Genomic DNA, 22,092 nt, shown 5'->3' on the forward strand with positions numbered 1-22,092 from the left:
TCCAGACCCCATGCAGACAAGAATGCAGATATTTTGTCGGTCACTGAATTCCCTAGAACCGAGAAGGTGCTCAGCTAAAGTTTGTTCAATTAATGAAAAGCCCTAGGAGAAAAGGGGGGGCTAGGGCCTTCTGTGGCCCCCTCAGCGGCTCAGCTTTGGGCATGCGCAGATGATGAGCCAGCCGCAGTCAGGGCCAGGGAACTGGGACCACCAGTACAAGAGGGATCCCTCTCCTGGCCCCTGGACCTCTGGTAGCGGTCCTGGTGGGGCCATCTGTGGTCCACGCCCCCTCTGGCAGCCACCTTTTCAGGGCACCACACCCAGCTCCCCGGAGCTGGAAACTCAGGAGTGTCTCTGGAGTCCCCTTTCTCAGCCATGTCTCTGCCCTTGACCCTCATGATCACCCCCCAGACTGTGTCCAACTCCAGCCGGATCCCTGGGGACCCCTAACTCCTCCGCCCCCACTTAGACCTCAGGTGGCCCTTTACCCTGACCTTGTCCTTGTCTCAAGCCTCACCTCTCCTTGCCTCCTCCCCCTGCCGTCCCCGCCCCCCCCCCCAACACCACTGCTGTTTGCAGTTCCAGAACTGCCTTTTCATGCCTGGGGCCTCTGTGAGTGCTCAGCATACTCAGGGCCAGGCATCCACAAGAGTTGAACGATCAGCGGCTGCCCTCGAGCGCATCCTGGTCCGCTGACCCTGCTCGGCTTTTGCTTTCCGCCCAAGCACCGTACCCCTGACCAAGGGTTTTCATCTGCTCTGTTCAGTGCCTGGCACATAGTAGGTGCTCAGTAAATGTGTGCTGTGGGTGGCCTCGTGTCTCCCCGAGATGGCCAGCCTTTCCGGGCACTCCCAGGGCTCTCCTCCTCTCCCCTCCAGCCTGGAGAGCCCCTTCCTCCAGGAGGCCCGCCCCGTGCCGCTTGCCAGGAAGAATCACCTGCTTTCCCCAGCTCCCAGGGCTTCCAAAGCAGCAGCAGCAGCTGTCGGGGCGGAAGGACTGGGCGCTCCCAGGACGGAACCACACCTGACTTCTCTGAGGCCACGTGGCTTGCACAGCGGATGCTCCATAAACGACTGAGAGTGAATTTACCACCAGCGACCCAGGGCCAGGCTGTTGCTCCGGGCAGTCCCCAAACTCTCAACTTACTTCCCTCTGGAAGCCCTGGGAGCGGCCGCGTCGCCTCTCAAGCCAGGGCTGACACGCTACCTCCTGATTGGAGAACAAGCAACGAGAAGCCCGGGGACCTCGAGGCGGCGGGGGGGAGAAACAGGAGCGCTGGGGGCAGTTTTCACTTTTCCTCCCACCTCAATTCGACCGCGGGGCAAGGAGGGAATCCAAAACAGGATTCAGGATTCTGCGGGTTCGCGAGGACGGTCCCCGCCCTGCTTGCAGCCCGGGGGCGCGCCCGGGGCGCGGGTCGGGACCGGGAGGGGCAGGGGCGGGGCCTGAGGTGGGCGGGGCGGGCTCGGGGGCGGGGCGAGGCCTGGATAGGCGGGGCGAACTTGGGGGCGGGACCTGAGGTGGGCGGGGCATGGATAGGCGGGGTCTGGATAGGCGGGGCGGGCTCGGGGGCGGGGCCGGGGCGGGGCCGGGCCGGGCCGGGGCGCGCGTCCCGGGCCGGGCAGCCGCGGCGGCCGCAGCAGGCGGGCGCACTCGGGCACAGCCATGCCGGCCGCGCGCGTGGAGTACGTCGCGCCCTGGTGGGTGGCGTGGCTGCACAGCGTCCCGCACCTGGGCCTGCGCCTGCAGCCGGTGGACAGCACATTCAACCCCCGCGATGAGAGTTACCGGGAGGTGAGTCCGCGCCGCGCGGACCCCGGCCACGGCGGGCGCCCCACGTCGCCGCGCCACCCCGTCCCCCTGCCGGCCCGCCCCCTGCGCTCCCCCGCAGCCTCGTCACCCCTGTCCCTTTCTCCCCCGGGACGCTTGGCCTCGGGCCTCCCGTCCTGGAACCTCGTGGGCCGGGGAAGCTGGAAAGATGGGAGCTCGGCCAGCGATGGGGAACGGGGAGGAAGGGCGCGGGGGCCGAGCGCCGGGGGAGGGGACCTTCGTGCGCCCTCGTGCCTGGAGCCGGGGGGTGGGGGGGGCTCCCCGGCGCGAGCTGCGGGGATGCCAGGGGCGCCTCGGGTCCCCAGACGGGCGCTCTCTTTCCGGGGGTGCGTGGCCGGGGAGAAGTTTGAGCAGAAGCTGTTCTCCGAGTTCGACTCCGCAGCCCCCCTCCTGCCCAGCCCCTGCCTGCAGGGGGGGAGTCGCCGCCCGCACCTCTGCCTGGGCCCCTCCTGGACGGCGGGGCTGGGGGCCTCCCCCGGGGGGCGCTGAGAGCGCAGGCGGGGGCCTGGGGGCAGGACCTGGCCGCGCGGCAGCCTCACCCCCTGCTCCGGAGGGACGCTGCACGGCCCTGGACCCTGGGGTCCCCGCTTCTGGGCCAGCCACTCCCCCCAGCCCTGCGCTTCTGCCCTTTCCTGGCTCTGCGGGCCCTTCCCTCTGCCGTCGGTCCTCCCCTGGAGGGGGGGAGGGGCTCCCCAGACCTCGCAGCCGGGGCAGAGCTAAAGATGCTGGGGTCTGGCCCAGCCTGCTCGGGCCCCTGTGGCCCAGCTGAGTCAGTGCACTGTTGGGTCAAAGATTCAAGCTGAAAAAACCGGGAGGGAGCCCACGTGTTGAGAGCCATGAGAGCAACGCTTGGGTGTTGGGACTTTGACCCCCGGTGGCCTCTGCCTGCAGTGTCAGGTTCTGGGGCAGGACCTGCGGGGTGGGGCAGGTCCCGGAGCGGGGCCTCTGCTGAGTCTCTGGAGGCTGAGCCGGGTGTCAGCTGTTTGCCTCTCCCCCGACCCGGGGCTTGCAGTGCACCGGGGACAGGGAGTCTAATAATAGCTCCTGTGTCCCGGTGGCCCTTAGGCCGCAGGCACAAGGTGCCTGCCCTTCCAGAAAGAGGGGAGAATGAGGACCCCTTCCTGCTGTCTGGGGGGGGGGGTGGTTGGGCGGGTCAGGCCCCCTCCTAATCCGTGTCTGCCCTCCCTCTCCCGAGCTCTGCCTGAGGAAGTCAGTTCCCTGAGAATGCCGCCGCCTGGGGATAGCTCCAGGGAATCTTCCGCTCCCAATGAATGCATGAAAAGAGGCGGATATGATTTCTGAGACAGCTGTGTTGTTGCTCTGTGTGTGTGTGTGTGTGTGTGTGTGTGTGTGTGTGTGTTCCTAACCCTGCGCCCTAGATCCTGTACCCGGGGTCTCCGACCATAATTTTCTCCTCTCCTCGGGAGGAAATCCAAACTGGCTGAGTCAAGAACACCTCTAGATGTGCGAGGGGTGGTGGCCGGGCACTCCCCTGCCTCGATGGCCCCAGAGACAGCACCTGTCCAGCCTGCAGCTGTGGCTGGTGGGGCCTGAACCTCCCCCACCCCCACTCATCCCCTGGAGAGGTGGCAGCTGAGCCAGAGGGACCCGCTCACAGTCCCGGCCCTGTTCCTCTCGGTGTAGACCCTGGCACACTGCGCTGGGCATCAGATGACTCCAGAGGGCATCCCCTTCCCGTGGGCCACTGCTCCTGGCAGCCCGACCCCGGGAGGCCCCTCCCGGCCCTCCTCCTGAGGGCCCTGAGTGGGATGTGGGTGCAGTGGGCCAGGATGCGGAGTCTGGCTCTGGGTGTTACTTGACGTGGCTCCTGTTTGGGTAAATCGCCCATTTGTCTGACCCTGGGTCTCTCCCGGAAACTCCCTTCCTCCCACGTGGCAGGTCAGTTAACGCCATGGATGGGCACCTTCTCCTGTCAGTCATCTGAGTACTTAGCAAACTTGATGGAGGCCAAATGCTGTGCCAGAGGCAGGGTCACGTGATGCCCAGTGCTGCCAGGGCCTCGGCTCCAGGCTCCAGGCTCCAGCTCCAGCAGCTGAGTAGGTAGGGCTGGGGCTGGGCCATCCAGCTGTCTGGGTTGGACTCCCGATTGGTTTTACCACTTACTGTGTGTCCTGGCGGGTGTCCACACCTCTCTGATCCTCACTCCCCTCACCTGCAAGTGTTCGATGAGATGCTCCATGCAGCGTGCTAAGTACCTAGCGGGTCCCGTAGCACGTAGTAGGACCCAGGGATACAAACCATGAGACTGGCCTTGGGGTTCAGTCATGTGTCCAAGGACAGTACTCCTCGGGGTGATACAGAAGGAAGAGACATTCTTCTCCCGACAGCGATCAGAGAACTAACTCTGATCACGCCCCAAGTGTCCAAATGAACGGTGGTGCGTGCGTGCGTAACTAAAGACCGTGTGGGGATGGAAAGAGGCAGGTGCAGGCCTGGAGGAAAGCTCCGAAGGGATGAGCTGTGCAGGGATCTGGAAAAAAAAGCAGGGGAGGGGGGGTGGTCTTAGAAGAGTGGAAATGACAGACTAGCAGCTCGCCTGGTGACCTGGAATAATCTGAGCAAATTCAGCTCCCAGAACGTTCCTGGGGAAGTAGGGGCTCTTCCTGGAGAAAATCACTGAGCTCAGCTCTGTGTCTTTCCCAGAACAAGCCACTGGAGTTCCCTCCTCCGGCTTCCCCACAGCACCCGCCCCCCCCCCCCCCCGCGCGCCCCCATTACAGGGAGGCCAAGCGCTGATGAACTAATGTACTCGAAATGTCTTAGTAAGTTCCAGAAGGCTGTGCAGATGTTAACGGTTGCCTCTTTCAGAGTGCAAGAGCCACACGTGTGCTTCCTGTCCCACGTCTTTCCCTGCTTCATGGACCAGCCATTCTTTGGGGACATGCATGAGGAGATAGAGACTTTTTTTTTTTAACTTTTTACATTTAGACATGTATTTTCATGCGTTAACTTTGGGTGGTTCCGTTCCTAGGCTCCCGCAGAGAGTCCCAAGTGTGTGTCCTCAGGCCAGGGGAGCGGACAGGCTGGGGCTAGCCCTGGCACCACTGGGCTCCCCCCACCCCCTGCCTTGGGGGCAGGTCTCAGGAGGAAAGGCCAGGCTGGGAGCCCAAGTTGGATGAGGAAGCCCCATTCATCCCGCCTGAACACTGAGTCATGGTCATCGGACAATCACGCTGCACCCCTCTCCCCTGCTGGAGGGCCATGGGGGGGGCTTAACCCCTCCCTCCAAGGGTTCCAGCTCCCCTCCCTGTGGCCTCACCCCTAGGCTGACCCCCTCTCTAGCTGTCTCCTGACCTCTTGGGGTGGGAGGTGGGGGTCTCAGGCTACCACCTCCTCCCCCGAGTGCAGAAGTCCCTCAGGGTCAACGTTCCCAGAGTGCTGCCCCAGCCTGGGCCCGGTTTCTTGCTCTGGGTTTCTCATCACAAAGTGCCAAACCAGAACGAATTGAAGTCACTTCAGTGAGGTCAGAGGCTGGAGGCCGAGCCCCGTGTTGGAGCTGTGGGCTGAGTGTTGGGCAGGGCAGGGAGGGGGCACCCAGCTGGCCCGGTGGAGGCACACCTGGGGTGGGCACCTGCCTGCCAGGCTCAGTCAGCAGGGGACAGGTGAGCAGAGCACCCAGCTCCCTCTGGAAAGGAGGTTTGCTCTCCCCCACCCCCACCTGCCACACACACAGGGGCTTGCAGTGTTAATTAGGGGCAGGAAAATAATTGCCTATTAGATGTCGGCAGGTGACACCCAGGTGGCAGGGAGAGGGGGGGGGACACTTCTGCTGCTACCACTCCTCCTCCCTCTAGCTCCTCCCTCCTCCCTTCTGCACCCTGCTCCCCCACCCCAGTCACCCAGTACCCCTTGGGGGAGTCCTGGAGGCAAACTGCGAACCAAAGGGCCCTGCATTTTGGTTTCCCAAATGGGAATGTGGGATGTGCAACTACTTGAGGCCAGCTGGCTGGCTGGGAAGGCCCTGCCCCCAGGACTGGGCTGCAGCAGGGGCGGGGTGCAGGGGCCCGAGCGGGTTCTGAGAACAGAAAGCAGGGGAGCCACCGCACAGACCAAGGACACCAGCTGGCTGTGCTTTGGGGAGACTGAAATGTCACCAAGCCACATCTAGACTGCTCCTTGGAGGTGCTTCCTTGCCGGGTGGGACACGTGGTGGAGTCGTGGCTTTTCCTGTTTGGGGAAAGACTGGGACTGGGACTGTCCAGACCAGCTGGGAGGAGGTCTGGATGCTGCCCACGATCTAATGTACACAAAAGGTCTGTCTGGGTCTCTGTTGCTTTTTTTGTTTTGTTTCATCAGGAACCGCTTACAGGAAAGTGCACAGCCTTAAGTGTGCACCTGAATTGGTGCATGAGAGAGACCGTTCCCCCCGCCCAGGGGCCCCTCACACCCCCCTCCAGGGCCATCCCCACCAGGGGTGGCTCCTGTCCCCACCCGTCACTCACTGTAGGTGCCCTTCTCTGACTTGGTGCTTTGTGTCTGCCGCTTGGCCTGGCTTGCGTCCCCCACCCTCCGGGCCTGAGACCATCCGCTGCCCGTGGTGGCTGTGGCTTTCTTCCTATGGCTCCGTGGTATCCCAGCTCAGGGCTTCGGGCCACAGCGCGTCCTGTGTGTCTGTTCTCCGGCTGGTGGACGCTTGTGTCGTTCCTGCTCTGGGGCTGGGACCACTGTAGGAAGCTGCCGTGGACACTCACGTGCGTGTCGTGTGGGGAACACGAGCCTCCTCTCTGTAGGGTGGATGACCAGGCGTGGCCTTGCCGGCTCGTGGCTCGTGGGGTAGGCACGTCGCCCGGTGGTTTGCAGATTGGTCAGGGGAACCCCGGGTTTTAGCAGAGGGGCCTCAGGGGCCTGCACAAGGGTGGCCAGGACAAAGCGTGGCATTGCTGTCCTCTCCTCGGGTAGAGGAGGCCCTGTAGAGCCGGGCTCTGCTGAGCGGGTCTGTGTCAAGAAATGTTAAGCTTCTGGAAAAGGCTTGAGAAAGTCTGTTGACACTCATCAGTGCTCCCCAGACTCGAGTGGGACTCCGGTCTCCTGGGATCATCTCTAGATGCACTTCTGATTCACTTGGGTCCAGAACGAGGCTTGAGACTCTGCACTTCTTTTTTTCTTTCTTTTTAAAGATTTTTTACTGGACACCTGGGTGGCTTGAGCATCTCAAATGGTTGAGCATCTGCCTTCGGCTCAAGTCATGATCCCGGGGTCCTGGGATCGAGTCCCGCATTGGGCTCCCTGCAGTGAGCCTGCTTCTCCCTCTGCCTGTGTCTCTGCCTCTCTCTGTGTGTCTCTCGTTAATAAATAAATAAAATATTTAAAAAATATTTTTTCATTTACTCATTTGACACAGAGATAGAGCCAGAGAGCACAAGCAGGGGGTGCAGCAGAGGAAGAAGGAGAAACAGGGTCCCCCCTGAGCAGGGAGCCCTACGTGGGGCTCGATCCTAGAACTTTGAGATCATAACTCGAACTGAAGGCAGATGCTTGACCGACTAAGCCCCCGGGTGCCCTGAGACCCTGAATTTCTAACGAGATTCAGCGCTCTAAGAGATGTCCCTATGTGCCGGGTGAACTTCACTCTGAGTAGCCGGCCCCTAATGCCCGTCCTCTTCGGCTGCCTTCGCCTTGGCCTGGCACTCCAGTGAGGGGGCATGGGCTGGGGGGGCCCAGGTGGCAGCTCCTTTTCACGTCTCACCAGATGGGGAGGGGGGCCTCCTGCCTCAGTCACAGGACAGGCCGAGTGGTCCAGGCCGGGAGCCCAGCCTGGCCACACCATGAGGACTTCAGGGACACTTCAGCAGGAGTGAAGTGTTTGGGTCCACAAGGCCATCCATGCGGCTGAGGGAAGGAGGCAAGGTCCTGCGGTACCCGTGACATTTATCCCAGGTGGAGGTGAAGCTCTTGCTACGATACCTCCACCATCTCTCCCAAATGAGCCATCCCTCCGGCCCTCTTCTGGGCTGGCCCCACCGCTTTGGCCATTTGTCCACGAGGCTCAGAGCCACAGGTCCAGATGGCCAGAGGAGCAGAATGAATCAGGTCCGAAGGCCAACCCGGGGCCTCGCAGACCTCAAGACAGGGCGGGCCCAGCAGGTGCCTCACCACTGAGGGTCTGCCCGTCCCCCCAAAATGGCCCTGGCCTGAGGACTGCAGGCCCCACCTCTGTTTGGCAGGGTTGCCTCCTGTGTGTGCACCGTCCGACCCAGGTCTGGTCTCCCCCTGAGACCGGGAGGTCCCGGCACCTGCCCGACTCTGCCCGTCACCACCAGCAGCACTCGGGTTCCCTGCAACAGTGGCTCCCAGCCCAACAGCCCGCACTAGAGTGCTGGGGGGCTCGAGCCCGGGGACTGCCCGGGAGCACGTGGGGAGCAGGGTGAGGCTGCCAGCCAGGTCCCAGCCTGGCTGGTGGCCACCGATCCTCGTGCCATCTGGCGTCCATCTGGCTGAATGGAGAGACTGGAGGGCAAGGGGGGTGGGGGTTGCCTCCGGACGTCCTGACAGCAGCTCGCTTTGCAGGACCCCAAGATGCTCGGCTGGCCCGAGACAGCACCTCCTGCCCCCTTCAGAATTGGGGGCTGAAAAAAAGAATTGGAGGCTTGCTTGCTGCTACCAATGGCACCAGGGTTGGGGAGGCGGGGAAGGGATGGCTCTCCCTTTGTGGCTGCAGTGAAAGGGACCCCACAGTGAATGTTCTGACTCCCCCCCACCCTCTCCAGCACAGAGCTGGCTTCTCGCTCCCCGGGAGGGACCCCAGCATCTAGAAGGAGGCTTGGAGGAAGCAGGTGCACCAGGCGTCCCTTCCTGGCCCTGTCCTAGGTTCCTCTCAGCTTCCAAAACATCCTGCCCAAACCGGAGTCCTCCAGGAGGCCACGGCCCTCGGACCCTTGGGGACGGCCCTCCCCTTGTCTGCCCCCAGCCACGCAGCTCAGCACCCACAGCCCTCACCGCCAGCGGGTGGTTCCTGCCTTGTCTCTTGAACGGTCAGAGCGGCCCATCGGGCGGGCCTGGTCGGTGGCTTCATGCAGGGGTGTAAGCCACCCACCAGGGCCCAGCCTCGAGCTGCTCCTGCTCCCCAGCCTCTGCCGTCCACGCGGCATCCACCTTCCTCCCATCCCTCTGCCCGCTGGGCCTGAGCGCCAGGCACTGTGTCCGGCCAGGAGCCTCAACCAGGGGAGGAGGGGGGACAGCCACAGCCCCGGTGGGAGCTCAGGGCCCCAGGACGGGGCGCTTCTCGAACCCTGCCATGGGACCAAGTGCTGACGCCGAGCCTCTTCTCTTCAGTCACTGCTGCTGCTGGGGCTGGTGGCCGCCATCTGCCTGGGCCTGAACCTCATTTTCCTCGCGGCCTATGTGGTCTGCGTGTGCTGCTGCAGACAGGACGAGGCCGTGCAGACCAAGCGGCGCAACCCGTGCTGTGTCACCTGGACGGCGGTGGTGGCCGGGCTCATCTGCTGGTGAGTGTCCCTCTGCCCGGGGCTCCGTGTGCAAGGGGTTGAGGCGGGACTGGTGCCCTCAGATGGAAAAGTCAGCTTGGGTGGGCCTGACCCTCCGGGTCTTGCTGATGGTTAGTCTTTTGACCCTGATGCCCTTTCCTTTCTCTCTGCCACCAGCCCCCACCACACCCCCAACCCCAAGTGGCTCATCTGCTCCCCGGCCACATCTCCTGACCAAGCCCTCAGGTACCTTGAAGGCAGGGCCTTCCGTAGGGTGAAATCTGTCCCTGTTCTTGCCAAGCAACGGGCATCCGATGCATGGGGGTGGTGATGGGGTCTCCCTAGTGTACCTCTGCCCCGAGCAGTCGTGTTCAGCCTGGCGGCCCCATAAGGAACACCTTGAGCAGTTTACTAGATGGCATTCCTGCACAGAGGAGGTGTCTGCTGTTTGCATCCTGGGACCTTCCCAGCTGCGAGGTCAGAAAACATTCAACTGCAGTCTATATCAATTCCGTCTTCTCAAGAGATCAGTATCTCTTAGTGCCATGAGCTGGGCCTTCTTTGCTTTGGGTGGCCCCTGAGGGTTTCTAACCCCGTGCAAGAGCCCATATTGCCCGGGCAGTACCCACAAAATATGCTGGTCCCGTTTTGGGGAGTTGGTTGTATTTTTTTGTTTGTTTGTTTTCATGGCGACAGATTTTTCCAAAAGCCTTGGATCCACCCTGAGATGCTCCTGGAGGTGGTCACTCTCTTGGGGGTAGAGACCCTCATTGCTAAGCACCCCATTGCATCCAAGAACCCACAGCGGGACTTAGCTCTCTGACTGGGCAGCAGGACGAGCGGCAGGCGGGAGGCAGTGGCCTGGGAGTGAGGGCGCCTGGGCTGCTGGCCTCATTCATCTGCGGTTTCTTCTCCGTCAGAGCATGCTCACATCCCGTCCTGCCTGCAGCATGAGGGTCCCTGAAGCCAGGGTAGGAAGCAACCGGAAGCAACACAGCAGTGATGCCAAAGTGCTGAGCACTAGACCTGGGTTCTGGGGTGGGGGTGGGGGCATGCAGCCGGTCCGAAATCATAAACAACAAGGAAAGACTTCTAAGTCAGGAGTTCAAAGACGAGTCTTGACTCCCAGCAGAGAGGAGCTCCCACCAAGTAACTGGAATAAAAGCCTCCTGCTGTGAGGGGGGGGGGGCAGGAGACAGCTGAGACACCAGTTGTGCTCACTACACGGTGAGCCCTCTCTGTGTGAACTCAGATTTTTTTTTTCAAAAACACGGCAAATGACCAAAGAAAACTTTAGGAGAGTAAGAATGACTTTGGAAGGTCCGTTCTAATAAGTAATAATTACTGGCTGTTTAAGGAAACAGAACAGAAGGAATGCATGTGGCATGATTCATTCTTCAAAATTCTACATGCTCTTTGTACCAGGCAAGCGAGAGCCAGCGGTAAGCAGCACAGGCCCTAAATCTGCCTTCTGCAGCTCTTGGTCAGAGAGGCAGAGAATCACACATTTGTGTTTTTTTTTTTTTACACATTTGTTTGATTTGAGTAAACTAAGGAATAAGTTCAGAGGAAAGGAACAAGCGTAGCTGGATGGCCTGTTTGAGTTGGGCATTCCTGGGTGATGGACGCCAAGATCCACAGGGGGACCAGGCAAAGGTGGGGGGCAAGGTGGGAGGAGATACTAAAGGCAGAAGAAAGAGGAGTGTGTGCAAAGGCCCTGTGGCAGGAGGGAGCCCAGAACATTTAAGGAACTGAAAGAAGAGAGAGCAGGTGAGGGGGGCTGGGATGAGGGTACTACAAGGGGTTTTGGGGACCAGCAGTAAGTGGAAGGGTCACCAGTCACCTTCGCTGGAGTTGTGCTCAGATCAGAATGAGTTGAGGGGGAGGGTCAGGGAAGGGGAGTAGAAGAGGTAAAAGTAGAGGGATCTGAGGTGACATTGGGGTGATCAGGAGGGAGAGATCGAGTTGAGCTCTGTTAGTAAGAAGAGGGGAGATTCGACCCATAAGAGAAAGTACCAACCGCAGGTTCCCAAAATGGCCAGAGGGATAGGAGGAAGCTCAGGATTTTATACGGGGAAAGATGGGCAGAGCCACCACCACATTTATCCTGTCTTTTCCCTCAAGCAGAATGGTCTGTGTGGCCCCAGTAGGACCAGTGACTCCCAGAGGGGGCCGGGAGGCCCTCATTAAACAGCCAGAGTGATTTCTGGTCCTGGAAATTTCTGGTCTTGGTGCCCTCCTGGGCCAGCTCCGATAAATCTAGACTATGGGAAGCAGAAAATTAGAATATCTCCGGTCTCAAAAACAGGGCAAGGGATGGAAAGGCTTTGGCTGGATGCTGAATCCTCAGAAAACACTAGATCATGACACAGATCACCAGTGGAGAAGGTTATAAACAGCAAAGAGCAAACGAGTCATTTTTCAGAGCATAATAAAATAATAATAATAATAATAAAATAATAAAGTCACTAAATAGAAGCTCATAGAGCTACAGTACATCTCATGCAGGAGCATCTCAGCTGGACGTGTGGTCCCCATGAGTGCTGCGGAGAAGCAGGGACTGGACAGTGGTGCAGTTAAGTGGATTCAAAGCCAGTTGAACATTCTGGTTGGAGGCACAGAATACACAGCAGGTTGCCAAACGGTAGCCAGCGCATGTGCGTGCATGATAACAGGCGCTCCGGGCGACTCCGTCCTGTGGTCCACACACCACTTCTCAAGAAACACAGCCCCCCCCCCGGGGGTTCCATCCCAGATCCTCCCTCTTGAACAAGAAAAGAAGACGTGCGAGTGTGTGCACGTGTGCATTCGTCTCCCACCCCCGCCCTCCCTAAAGTTAGTGTTCTGGGTGAAGAACCATCACCCCGGTGGTGTGCATCAGATGAAACAAGGCAGATGACGTAGGCGAGATTTGAGATGATTTGTCCAGGCTGGAATGTTGGACGAAAACCAACTAGATGCAGTTTCACAGGGATAGACTGAAAGTTCTGCTTTTGCTTAAACAAAACAGAAACCAGCGCAGCGCTACAGGAAGCAGGAGAGGCTGGGCTCGGTGGTAGTTCCCGCGAGGAACCCCCCGGGTATGGTAGAGCCACGGGGTCAGCGGTGCAGAGAGGGGGTGCCAGGGTTGGCCCCCAGTGCACGGAGCTGGATGGACACCGGGCTGTGGGTGCCTCACGGGGGGCCACGTGTAGGAGTGACAGTGATCAGTCAGAGAGGGGCTTGAACGCGGTGGACAGTGGTGACGTGGACCAGGGTCTGGAGGACACGCGTCTGACCTGGATGGCAGGAGGGAAGGGGGACAGGGAGCCGCGTTCTGATGTCGGAAGGGCATCCCGCAGAATTGGAGGCTTCTTTCGGGCTGCCCCCAAGGACAGTCAGGAGCCAGGAGGTGGGCCTCGGCTCAGTGTAAGAAGGAACTTTCTCCCAGCTGGAAGTTTTCAGTACAGCAGGCCGCCTCGTGGCTGCTGTGGGGAAGCCGAAGGAAAGGGTAGAGGATGGAAGTGGGGTCCCCCAGCTCCTGGAAGTTTCAGGAGAGACTTTGGTGGTCCTCGAGCCTCCCGATGACAGTCATCTGGGAGCTGGTGGAGGTACAGTTCCCAGACCTACTGCCGCAGAATCCCAAAGGCCAGGCCAGCAGCCCCCTCCCCTTCGGAGCTGCTGGACTGGAAGACGGTAGTAGTATTCCCCGCCTAAAGGAAATGTTCTGTAGAGCGAGCCGGCCAGGCCAGGAACCTGGCCATGAACCTTCACCCCTACCCCGCCCCACCCCGGGTCACCTTCCAGAACTCTCTCCCCTCCCATACAGCCCAGGAAAGAGCTCCGTAGTCCAAAACCCACTTTCCATGGGTATCTATGGCAGCTTCGTTCACGATCACCCAAACTCGGAAGCAACCAAGCTGCCCTTCAGCAGGCGAATGGGTAAATAAACTGTGGTCCATCCAGAAAAATGGAATATTCTTCAGTGCTAGAGAGAAATGAGGTATTTAGCTACGAAAAGGCCTTACATGCAGATCACTCAGTGAGCGACTCCAGTCTGAAAGGGCGCCAAACTATAGGATTCCAACCATATGACGTTCTGGGAAAGGCGAAACGTTGGAGGCAGTGAAAAGATCAGGGGTTGTGGGGCAGGGAGGGGTGGAGCACAGATTTTTAGGGCCTCGAAACTCCTCTGTAGGCTACTCTAGTGGTGGAGACGTGCCTTACATTTGCTCAAACCCGCAGAATGCACGAGCCCAAGAGTGATCCCCAGGGTGGACCGTGGACTCTGGGTGATAATGACGTGTCGGTGTAGGGGGATCAGTGTGCGGAATGTACCGGTGTGGTGGGGAGTGGCGGGAGTGGGGTGGCTGTTAGGGCAGCAGGGGGTATATGGGAAATCTCTGTACCTCTGCTTAACTTTGCTGTGAACCTAAAACTACTCTAGGAGCGCCTGGTGGGGGGGCTCAGTCGGTTAAGCACCTGACTTGATCTCAGCTCAGGTCTGGATCTCAGGGTCATGAGTTCAAGTCCCGCGTTGGGCTCCACGCTGATCATGGCTACTTATGATAAAATAAAATTGCTCTAAAAAATACTGGGTTTTTTTTTGTTTTTTGTTTTTTCATTTAACAACTTTCTCTGGGAGTCACCTCTAACTTTGTTTGGGGTCTTGCCTGCAGTGCTGCGGTGGGTGTCGGTTTCTATGGAAATAGCGAAACCAACGACGGCATGTACCAGCTCATCTACTCCTTGGACAACGCGAACCACACCTTCTCCAGGATAGACGCGCTGGTAAGGCTCATGGGTGGCAACGGTCCGGGCCGGGCCGGGTGCAGCCCGTGAGGTCAGTGTGCTCAGAACAAGGGCCCCAGTCACATCCCAGCCGGCTTGGCTCTGGGTGGGAGGGCGGGGTGGCCTCCCCTTGGGGCTGCAGTTGGTCCTGCTGGGAGTAAACAGGCCATTTCTGCTCTTCAGGCAGGGAGGGGTGGTGAGGACACGGGTGAGGACCAAAGGACAAAGGCTGACTGGATCCAGCAGGGACATGGAGGGTGGCAGGGGGGTTAGGTGGCACCCGTGGAATCCAGCCCTGTTGACCTCGGGAGGGCTGAGCACTTCCCCATTTGTCCAAGGGGACCCTGAACGTGAAAATCCACCCCATGGTGTTTTGTGTTCACTTCAAGTGCTGCATATGGAGTATCATGGGGTCCCGAAGATGTCAAGGTGTGAGGCTCTTCAGAGCCAACTAAGGCACCCCGAGGGGTGGCGAGGCGATGTGTCCTCCAGACTCCGATTCCAACTGGGGTCTCAGGACGGAGGATTGTGTGGTCTGGCCAGAGGAAGTGCTGCCCTTTGAGGGCAGGAGCCACGCTGCTGGGCCTCTGGCCTGAGTGAGACACCAAGCAGGGTTACCAGGGTTTTCTCCAACACTGACCTTGGCCTCTTGGCCCCCCCGGATGCTTGTCACTTGCACCGTAAATGGCAGGTGTTTTGGGCTGTTTCCAGATTGACCCCGTGCCCCTAGAAAAGCCCCAATGGAAAAGGCGAAGGGCAGTTTTCAGGGAAGCCAGTCCCTGGACACCCATGCTGTTCCCCATCCCCTCTAGACCCCAACGCGGGGGGCGGGGCGGGGCGGTGACCTCAGCAAATGGCCAGTTTGTGTCATCAGGTAGCCTCAAGCACAAAATCCAGCCCCAGCCAGAGCATTTGGACATTGCCCTGGTACTTGCTAGAAGAGGATTCGACCTCTTTGCCCCCTCCTTCTCCCTAAGCTCCTCTAAGGCCTTAATCCCTCAGCAGCCCTGGGAGTGGGTGGGGCGCTTCTTAAAGAGACAGCCCTGCTGGTCCTCGCACCCAGGAAGGCTGCTGAAGTGCGGTCTGGCCTCAAGAGAGAGCCCTTCTGGGGAGCGGAGGGTCCCATGCCAGATCGGGACACACCTGTCCTGTAGCACTTGTCCGTCACCCCTTGTGTCCACTGGTACCCATCGCTGGGAGACTGTGTCATCCAGACACTGGGCGGAGGCCACCCTATAGGGCGAGGATGGGGTGGCTGGGATGGGGCCCTGAGGGTGGCCTCGAGGCCGAACCCGCCTGGGCAGCCCTGGAGGCATGGGGGCCTCACCCTCTGGGCCCCTTCGCCCTGGTGGGGAAGGGGCTCTGGTGGTTACTGCCTCTAGGCCCTGCCACCCGTTCTCCCTCCACCCACCGACACCAGACCCCCTAGAGGAGGAACCCAGCCCCAAAAGGAGAGTCCTCTGCCTGGGGAAGCCCCAGAGTCATGACCTGCACTGGTTGACTTGTAACCACCATAAGGAAAGCCCCTTGTCTCCCCCGAGGGAGACCGAGGAGAGAATCCCAGTGCCATCCTGATGGGAGAGTTTGGGTTCTTCGTGTCCTTATCCCGTAAGATGAGAATGTACAGGGGGGCAGCTGGAACAAGCCCCCAGACTGGCCCATCTGCCCTGAGGGCTGAGTGCTCCAGGCCAGATGTGGACTTGCACAGCAAGCCGCACGTCTCCAAACTCCCCCATGTTCCCAAAGGGAAAGGTTCTGTGTTTCCCTGGACATCAGCCCCTCGTCTTCTCTGTGCCATTCCTGAAAGTCGATGACCAGAGTCCCAGGGTTTTGTGATGGTCCAGCCAGCTAGGAGCTGCCTCCATCCTGACGATGATCACAGCCTGCCTCCTCTGGGTGGCCAGGCATTTGCTCCCAGTGGAAAGGCAGGGCTCTGGGGCCTCACTGGGAGACTGGTTTGGGCTTCGAGGTGGGCACACAACACTCCTGGTCCTGAAAGCTGCAAGGGAGGGAGCAGATTTTGGAGGGCTCCCCAGATTCGAGGGGTGAAGACCAAACAAACACGGGGGAAACGATGCTCGATGACATAATGTCAATGAAAGTGCCTGGTAATCTACAAAGCCCCCCGAGTGGGAGTGGCTGCGACAATGCGTGCCGGTAATTATAATAACCGTAATTAGGTATGTTCCTCTAATCACCCTGAAGGTGACAGGAGGCTTGGGTTGGTGGGGGTTGGGGAGGGCAGGACTTGGAGCACAGGTCAGAGCGAGGTGGACCAGGGTTCTCCTTCCTGGACCAGAAGCCCCACCCTGTGCTCTTGCACCCTGAGGGCCCCAGTACAGGGTAGGGTGGGGGGTGGGTGCTGCCCAAGGCTCAGGCAGGCCTAACAGGGTTCTGGATCAACTGCACACTTTGATTTGGGGAGCTCAGAAAGGGTCACTTGGGAGTGCCAGCTGGGACCTTTCTGTGGCCCAGTGCCCCCCATCCACCTCCCCTCCTCCAGTAAAGGGGGAGCCTGGGCTCCAGTGACTCACTCAGGGAACCAGGGGTTCCTCTCACCCCTCGGGGTCTTAGCTTAAAATAAGGGCCCCGTGAGCTTGGCTGACTCAGATTTGAGCCACATGTTCCAGTGGCCAGGGTGGCTCCTAGGGACTGTCGCGTTAGAGCCAGCAGTAAGCCAGGGGGCAGCCCTTGGGTGAGGAATCTGGGACAGGAGAGGTTGCATTCCTGGCGCAGGGTTGGAAGCTAGTGTGTTCTGGTTTAGCCCTTCTCTCTAGGGCCCTCCCCCAAACCTGCAAGGCTCCACGCCTCCTTCCCCGGGTGCAGCTGCCCTTCTAGAAAACCTCAGTAAGTGGAGAAACTTCCTCCTCTGCGGGAGGGTTTCCTTTTTTTGACAGAGAGAGGGGTGGGGGGTGGAGCAGAGGGGGAAGAGAGGGAATCTCTAGCAGGTTCCTTGCCCAGCAAAGATCTCACAACCCTGAGATCATGCCCAGAGACAAAAACAAGAGTCAGGCTTATCCCATTGAGCCATCCAGGTGCCCCTGCCCTGGGGGTTTTCAAACTGAAGCGTGCATCTGAATCCCCTGCAGTGCTTGATAAATGCAGATTGCAGATCACTGGGCCCTCCCCAGAGTTTCTGATTCTGTAGGTCTGGGACAGGGCTGAGAATTTACATCTGGTCACCCTGCTGCTGCTGGTCCAGGGACCACACCTGGAGAACCACTCTTCCATCCTATGGGGACAAGAGATTTGACACCTGCTTGCTCACAGAGCTCTTCCCCAGGGAGGAGAACTCTGCCCCAACTCCAGGGTGGCCCTGTCTCTTGGGAGCTCTGTGTAACCCTCTAAGGACCCGGGGTGGAGTGGGGACCAGGGAGCTATATGTAGGTTAATGTTGTGGTTTTATTTTATTTTTTTTATTTTTTAAAAGATTTTATTTATTTATTCATGAGAGACCGAGAGAGAGAGAGAGAGAGGCAGAGACACAGGCAGAGGGAGAAGCAGGCTCCATGCAGGGAGCCCCATGTGGGACTCAATCCCAGGACCCCGGGATCATACCCTGGGCCGAAGGCAGACACTCAATCGCTGAGCCACCCAGGGATCCCAATGTTGTGGTTTTAATTTGTTTGTTTGTTTCCTCTGGGAAGATGACAAGAGGGGAAAAGAGGGCCTGGCAGATGTTTATTGGCTTCCATTTTTTTCAAGGAGAGATTTAAGAATCTTTCAGTCTTAAAATCTTTTTTTTTTCCTATTTTTTTAATTTTTTTTTCTTAAAATCTTTCAAGGAAAGATTTAAGAAGTTAAAACTGTAGAGCTTTGGAAGGAGGAAAAGTCGTCTTGCAGAAAAAGTTCCCAGACCACTTGTGGCAGCCCTTTGCTCTAAAGTCCGTTATCTGTAATAATAGGAACATAAAAATATTCTGATCTCAGCATGTGGTACTAGGGCCTTTTGGATCAATGGCTATAAAGCGCATTGACCTTACTGAGCTGAAAGGAGAGCTAATTGGGGCGATAGGGCATCTGCTTGTGTGTCTTTTCCTTCCGCGTGAAGCCGTAAGCTCCCCAACCCGGAGCATCCCTGCTCTCTGGTATCTGTTAGTCCTTCACCAGCTCGGAAGAACCAGGGACAAGCCGGAAAATGGAACAAAGCTGCTGACATTGAAAAAACAAAACAGAACAGAACAAAGAGGGCCATTCTGTCTTCTGGAGCGGGGCAGGGCGTCACAGAGGAGCGCAGATGTGAAAGGCCACAAAGTGGCCCCCAAGCTCCCTACCGCGCCAGCCGTGGGTCACCAGGAGCCGTGTCTCATCGGCTCCTTGCTGGGCTGCTGCTGGGACGCTCCCGCCCATTCCCGTTGGCATCGCATCTTCCTTCTAGACCCGGGGGAGCGACCCAAGCCCACAGACGGGGACTGGCACACGCTCAGCCTTGTGGGTTTGGCCACGCGTGCTTGTGGGTTTGGCTTACGGAACCTCTGAGCTGCGGGCTCAGCACAGGCTTGGAGGGCCGAGCTTGGGGTTCCCAGGCTGCATCCCTGGGTCTGGCGGGGACCCTTCGTCTGGGCTGTTTGGCAGCACCTTCCCGGTACCAGGCCGCGTACCTGGGCTCCTTGTTGGAAAGCCAAGGACAGGACTGCCATCGTCCTTCCCTCTGTGCCATTGGAAGGAAGTCACTTCCTTCCAGGAAGGCCCTCGCAGCCCCAGCCAAGGGAGGGAGCCTGTCCCTCCACCTGGCAGGACGGCCGGGCAGGGGTGGGGGGCTGCGTGAGCCCGCAGAACAGGCCCCCCTCTCCTCCTGCCACATGTCCAGGCTCTTCAGAGGCAGGATCGGTCCCTGCGTGTCATTTCAAAGTCCTATTGTTCTGCTTTCACGCAGGCTCCGGACGCCGGGAACTGTTGTTAGGTCCACAACAAACCCTTTCTCTTGGGAGGCATTTAGAAATCCCATAGTGGGAACAAAAGGTCAGGTAGCGACAGAGGAGCTTTTCCGTTAAACATCCTATCCTGCAATCTGAAAAAGAACTTAGAATCCAAGGTGTTACGTTTTAAGGGAATCGTCAAGGAAGCAAAATGGGTTCCCCCGCTTGTTTCCTCATCCCCAGATGAGCCGGGGTCTCGGTTAAGACCAGATGGGCCTGCCCCGGATGCAGGGACGTCAGGGCCTCGGTCCTGCTGCTGCTTGCAGGCCTCCTCCTCCTCCAGAGTTAGGGTCAGGATGTGTACCCCCTTGGCTTTGGCCCTCAGGAGGCCAGATTCACAACCCTGGCCCTTCCCCAGGTGTCCGGAACCACCCAGAAGATGGAGGTGGACCTGGAGCAGCACCTGGCTCGGCTCAGTGAGATCTTTGCGGCGCGGGGTGATTATATTCAGACGCTGAAGTTCGTGCAGCAGATGGCGGGCAACATCATGGTCCAGCTCTCAGGGCTGCCCGTGTGGAGGGAGGTCACCACGGAGCTGACCGAGCTGGCCGACCAGACCGGCTACGTGGAGTACTACAGGTGAGAGGCCAGCGGGAGGGGCACCGGGGGCTCCAGCGGCCTCCCTCGTCCCAACCTGCATCTGGGGGCCCAGGCAGGTTGGTGCTACTGCCAGAAGGCCTTCGTGAGCCGTTACTGAGGTCAGAGGAGTGTGCGTGCCGAGTAGTGGACAGCCTCCTTCTGCAGGCAGGCCCCAGAGACCCAGAAAGGGGTAAAGGAGCGGTGACGTGCCAAGATCGGGCCCTAGGGGCTGAAGCTGGCCTCCAGGGACTCCTCCGAGACCAGCATCCTCCGTGGCTGGTGCTGGGTGAGATGCCAGTGGTTTATAGGTTCCTCGCCTGCAGGGGGGTTTGTGGGGCAGGATTTCCCTGTGCCTGCAGACCACAGGCGTACAGGGGGCCAGGGGGACGCTGGCCTCTCCGCCTGCATAGAGCTTCCCCGGTGGCAACTTCTTAGCAAACCCAGAGGTGCCCCAGCTTCACTTCTGTAGAACCTAAGGGACGGGAGGCTGAGGGGCCCTACCATTGCCGTACCCAGATACACAAACTCGGACCTCCGTAACCTTTGGAGTCCGTGTACATCTCCCCTGCCTCCCCGGACACCATCCTGGGTGAAGGCGCTGGACACGGGTCCGCTGACTGGAGACCCGCTGCCTCCCTCCGTGTGCAGGATCCTAGTGGAGATCTGGGGCGAGCCAAGGAAGGACGAGGCAGTCTTGGCTTTGGGTGGCTCCTGGCCAAAGGGGGCTCTACACTCGTGAAGTGCACGTCTGTGAGCTGCCAGGGCCCAGTGCCTTGCAGGGTGGGAGGCTCTGGGGAGGGATGGATAAATGAGTCCTGCAGAACAAGTATCAGCTCTTTGGATCTACCCCCGACCCCCTAAATGTCTTAGTTTCCTATCAAGCCATTAGCAAATGTCAGAGGCTTCACCCGCCCCGTTGCACGATTTACTCTGGTTTTCTGGATTCATTTCTCTTTTATGAGAAAACCCCACCCCAGGCTGACTAATAAGGTCACAGAGGAAATGCTTCTGGTTGGACACACACACACACACACACACACACACACACACACACGCCCTAAACCTAAACCATGTCCAGGGCTCCTCCTCCCCAACCCTCCCCCCAGGATAAAGCCAGACCCTTTGGCAAGGGAAGCCCATGAAGTCAGCCCCCAGCTCTGGCTGGTGCTCCCCGCTCCCCACTCCTCATCTCTGCAGCCCCTGCATCCCCAGGGTGTCACATCCAGCTTCTCACTAGGTTTTGTGGGGATTTTTTTTTTGTTTTTCTTTCTCACATTCAAAACTGCCTTTCTCCCAAGCAACGGAAACTCCTGACTCGGGACTGGCCGTGACCCGTGACCTGAAACAGTGGCATCTGATTAGCCCTGTGACATGAAGGCCATTCGTTTTCCGAGCGAGCGTTGGGAACCTCACTTGTGGGGGAGGGGGTGCGGGGCAGGTGGAGAGTGGGTGTCCGCTTTGACCCTGCCTTTCTCTGCGAGTGGGCCTGCAGCGAGGCCGTGTACATCCGAGGGCAACGGACGTCGGACGCTGACAAAGATGAAATCGGTCAGAGTTTGCATGTCAAAAGGGACTTATTTTTAAGATGATTTCATTTAAAATGAGAGGAAGGGTGGTGGCCGTGCATCTCAGCTGTTTCAGCGTGGGTCACTGAGGGGGTCCCCTCTGAGCCCCCGTCCGCAGCTCCCCCATTCAGGCCGAGGCAGACAAGGCCTGGTCTGAGGACACCAGCACCCGTGGCTCCTGAAAACAGATGGTGTCGTGTCCCCTCCTCCATCTGCTGTTTGCCGGTTCCTCTCCCCGGGCTGTCCTGGAACAGAAGCCTTATTCCTCGAGCTAGCCAGCCTTCCGGGCTCCCCTGAACAGACTCCCCATCTTTGCTTTCCAGATGGTTCTAGAGCAGAGCCCTCCAGCTAAGCTAATATTTTTTACCACTTTGATTACAAAGACTAAGTATCAGGCAATAAAAAGCCAAGCCTCATAACGGCTCCTAACGGGTGTGACCGAGGGGTGTGACCGAGGCGTCCTCGGAGGCCAGATCCAGGAGAGCTTTGGGAGTAAGGGCCTCGCGCAGCTCCTGGCAGCTCCTGCCGGAGCCAAGTTCTTGGTTAGAAACACATCTCGGATCACTGCTGGGCTCCTCTGGGAAAACACATCCGCCTCCCAGAGCTGTTTCCAGGAACTCCTTACAACACGAGGTGTGGATGCAGAGAAAATGCATTGAAACACGATCTCTAAGTGTGAGTTAGAGGCACTCCTAACCTGATTTCCTGCCCGTGAGCGCAGCAGGGAGAGGGGTAATGAGAAACCTCTAGGCTTGAAATGTGAAACCAGGGATTTGAGAGGTGCCGGTGGCTGCAAAATGGGATCCTGAGGTCCCTTCCTGCCCTGACTCTGATTCTAGGAAAACTGGCTCCGTGACGGCGGGAGGACCCTGCACATCCCCCCACACCCCTTGCTCCAGTCCTGGGAGCCCCTGCATGCAGCAGGCCTGCCCCTCTCTGGGCAAGGAGTCAGGGGTCTTGATTAGCACCCTTTCTTGGCACTCA

General features: G+C 58.9%; 1 protein-coding gene across 1 annotated transcript in view; it reads left to right on the forward strand.

Annotated features, from left to right (window-relative positions):
- Window positions 1-1,622: 1,622 nt before the first annotated feature.
- The window catches only part of TTYH2 (tweety family member 2), a 36,516-nt gene continuing 16,046 nt past the window's right edge, over window positions 1,623-22,092 (forward strand). The window contains exons 1-4 of the mRNA XM_055326225.1: window positions 1,623-1,794; window positions 9,124-9,296; window positions 13,934-14,045; window positions 19,323-19,543. Of these exons, the coding sequence (XP_055182200.1) occupies window positions 1,666-1,794; window positions 9,124-9,296; window positions 13,934-14,045; window positions 19,323-19,543 (635 nt within the window). The 5' untranslated portion in view covers window positions 1,623-1,665. The remainder of the gene's footprint in view (window positions 1,795-9,123; window positions 9,297-13,933; window positions 14,046-19,322; window positions 19,544-22,092) is intronic.

This window comes from Nyctereutes procyonoides, unplaced genomic scaffold (genome assembly GCF_905146905.1).
Source record: "Nyctereutes procyonoides isolate TBG_1078 unplaced genomic scaffold, NYPRO_anot_genome, whole genome shotgun sequence".
NCBI classification, from domain to species: Eukaryota; Metazoa; Chordata; class Mammalia; order Carnivora; family Canidae; genus Nyctereutes; species Nyctereutes procyonoides.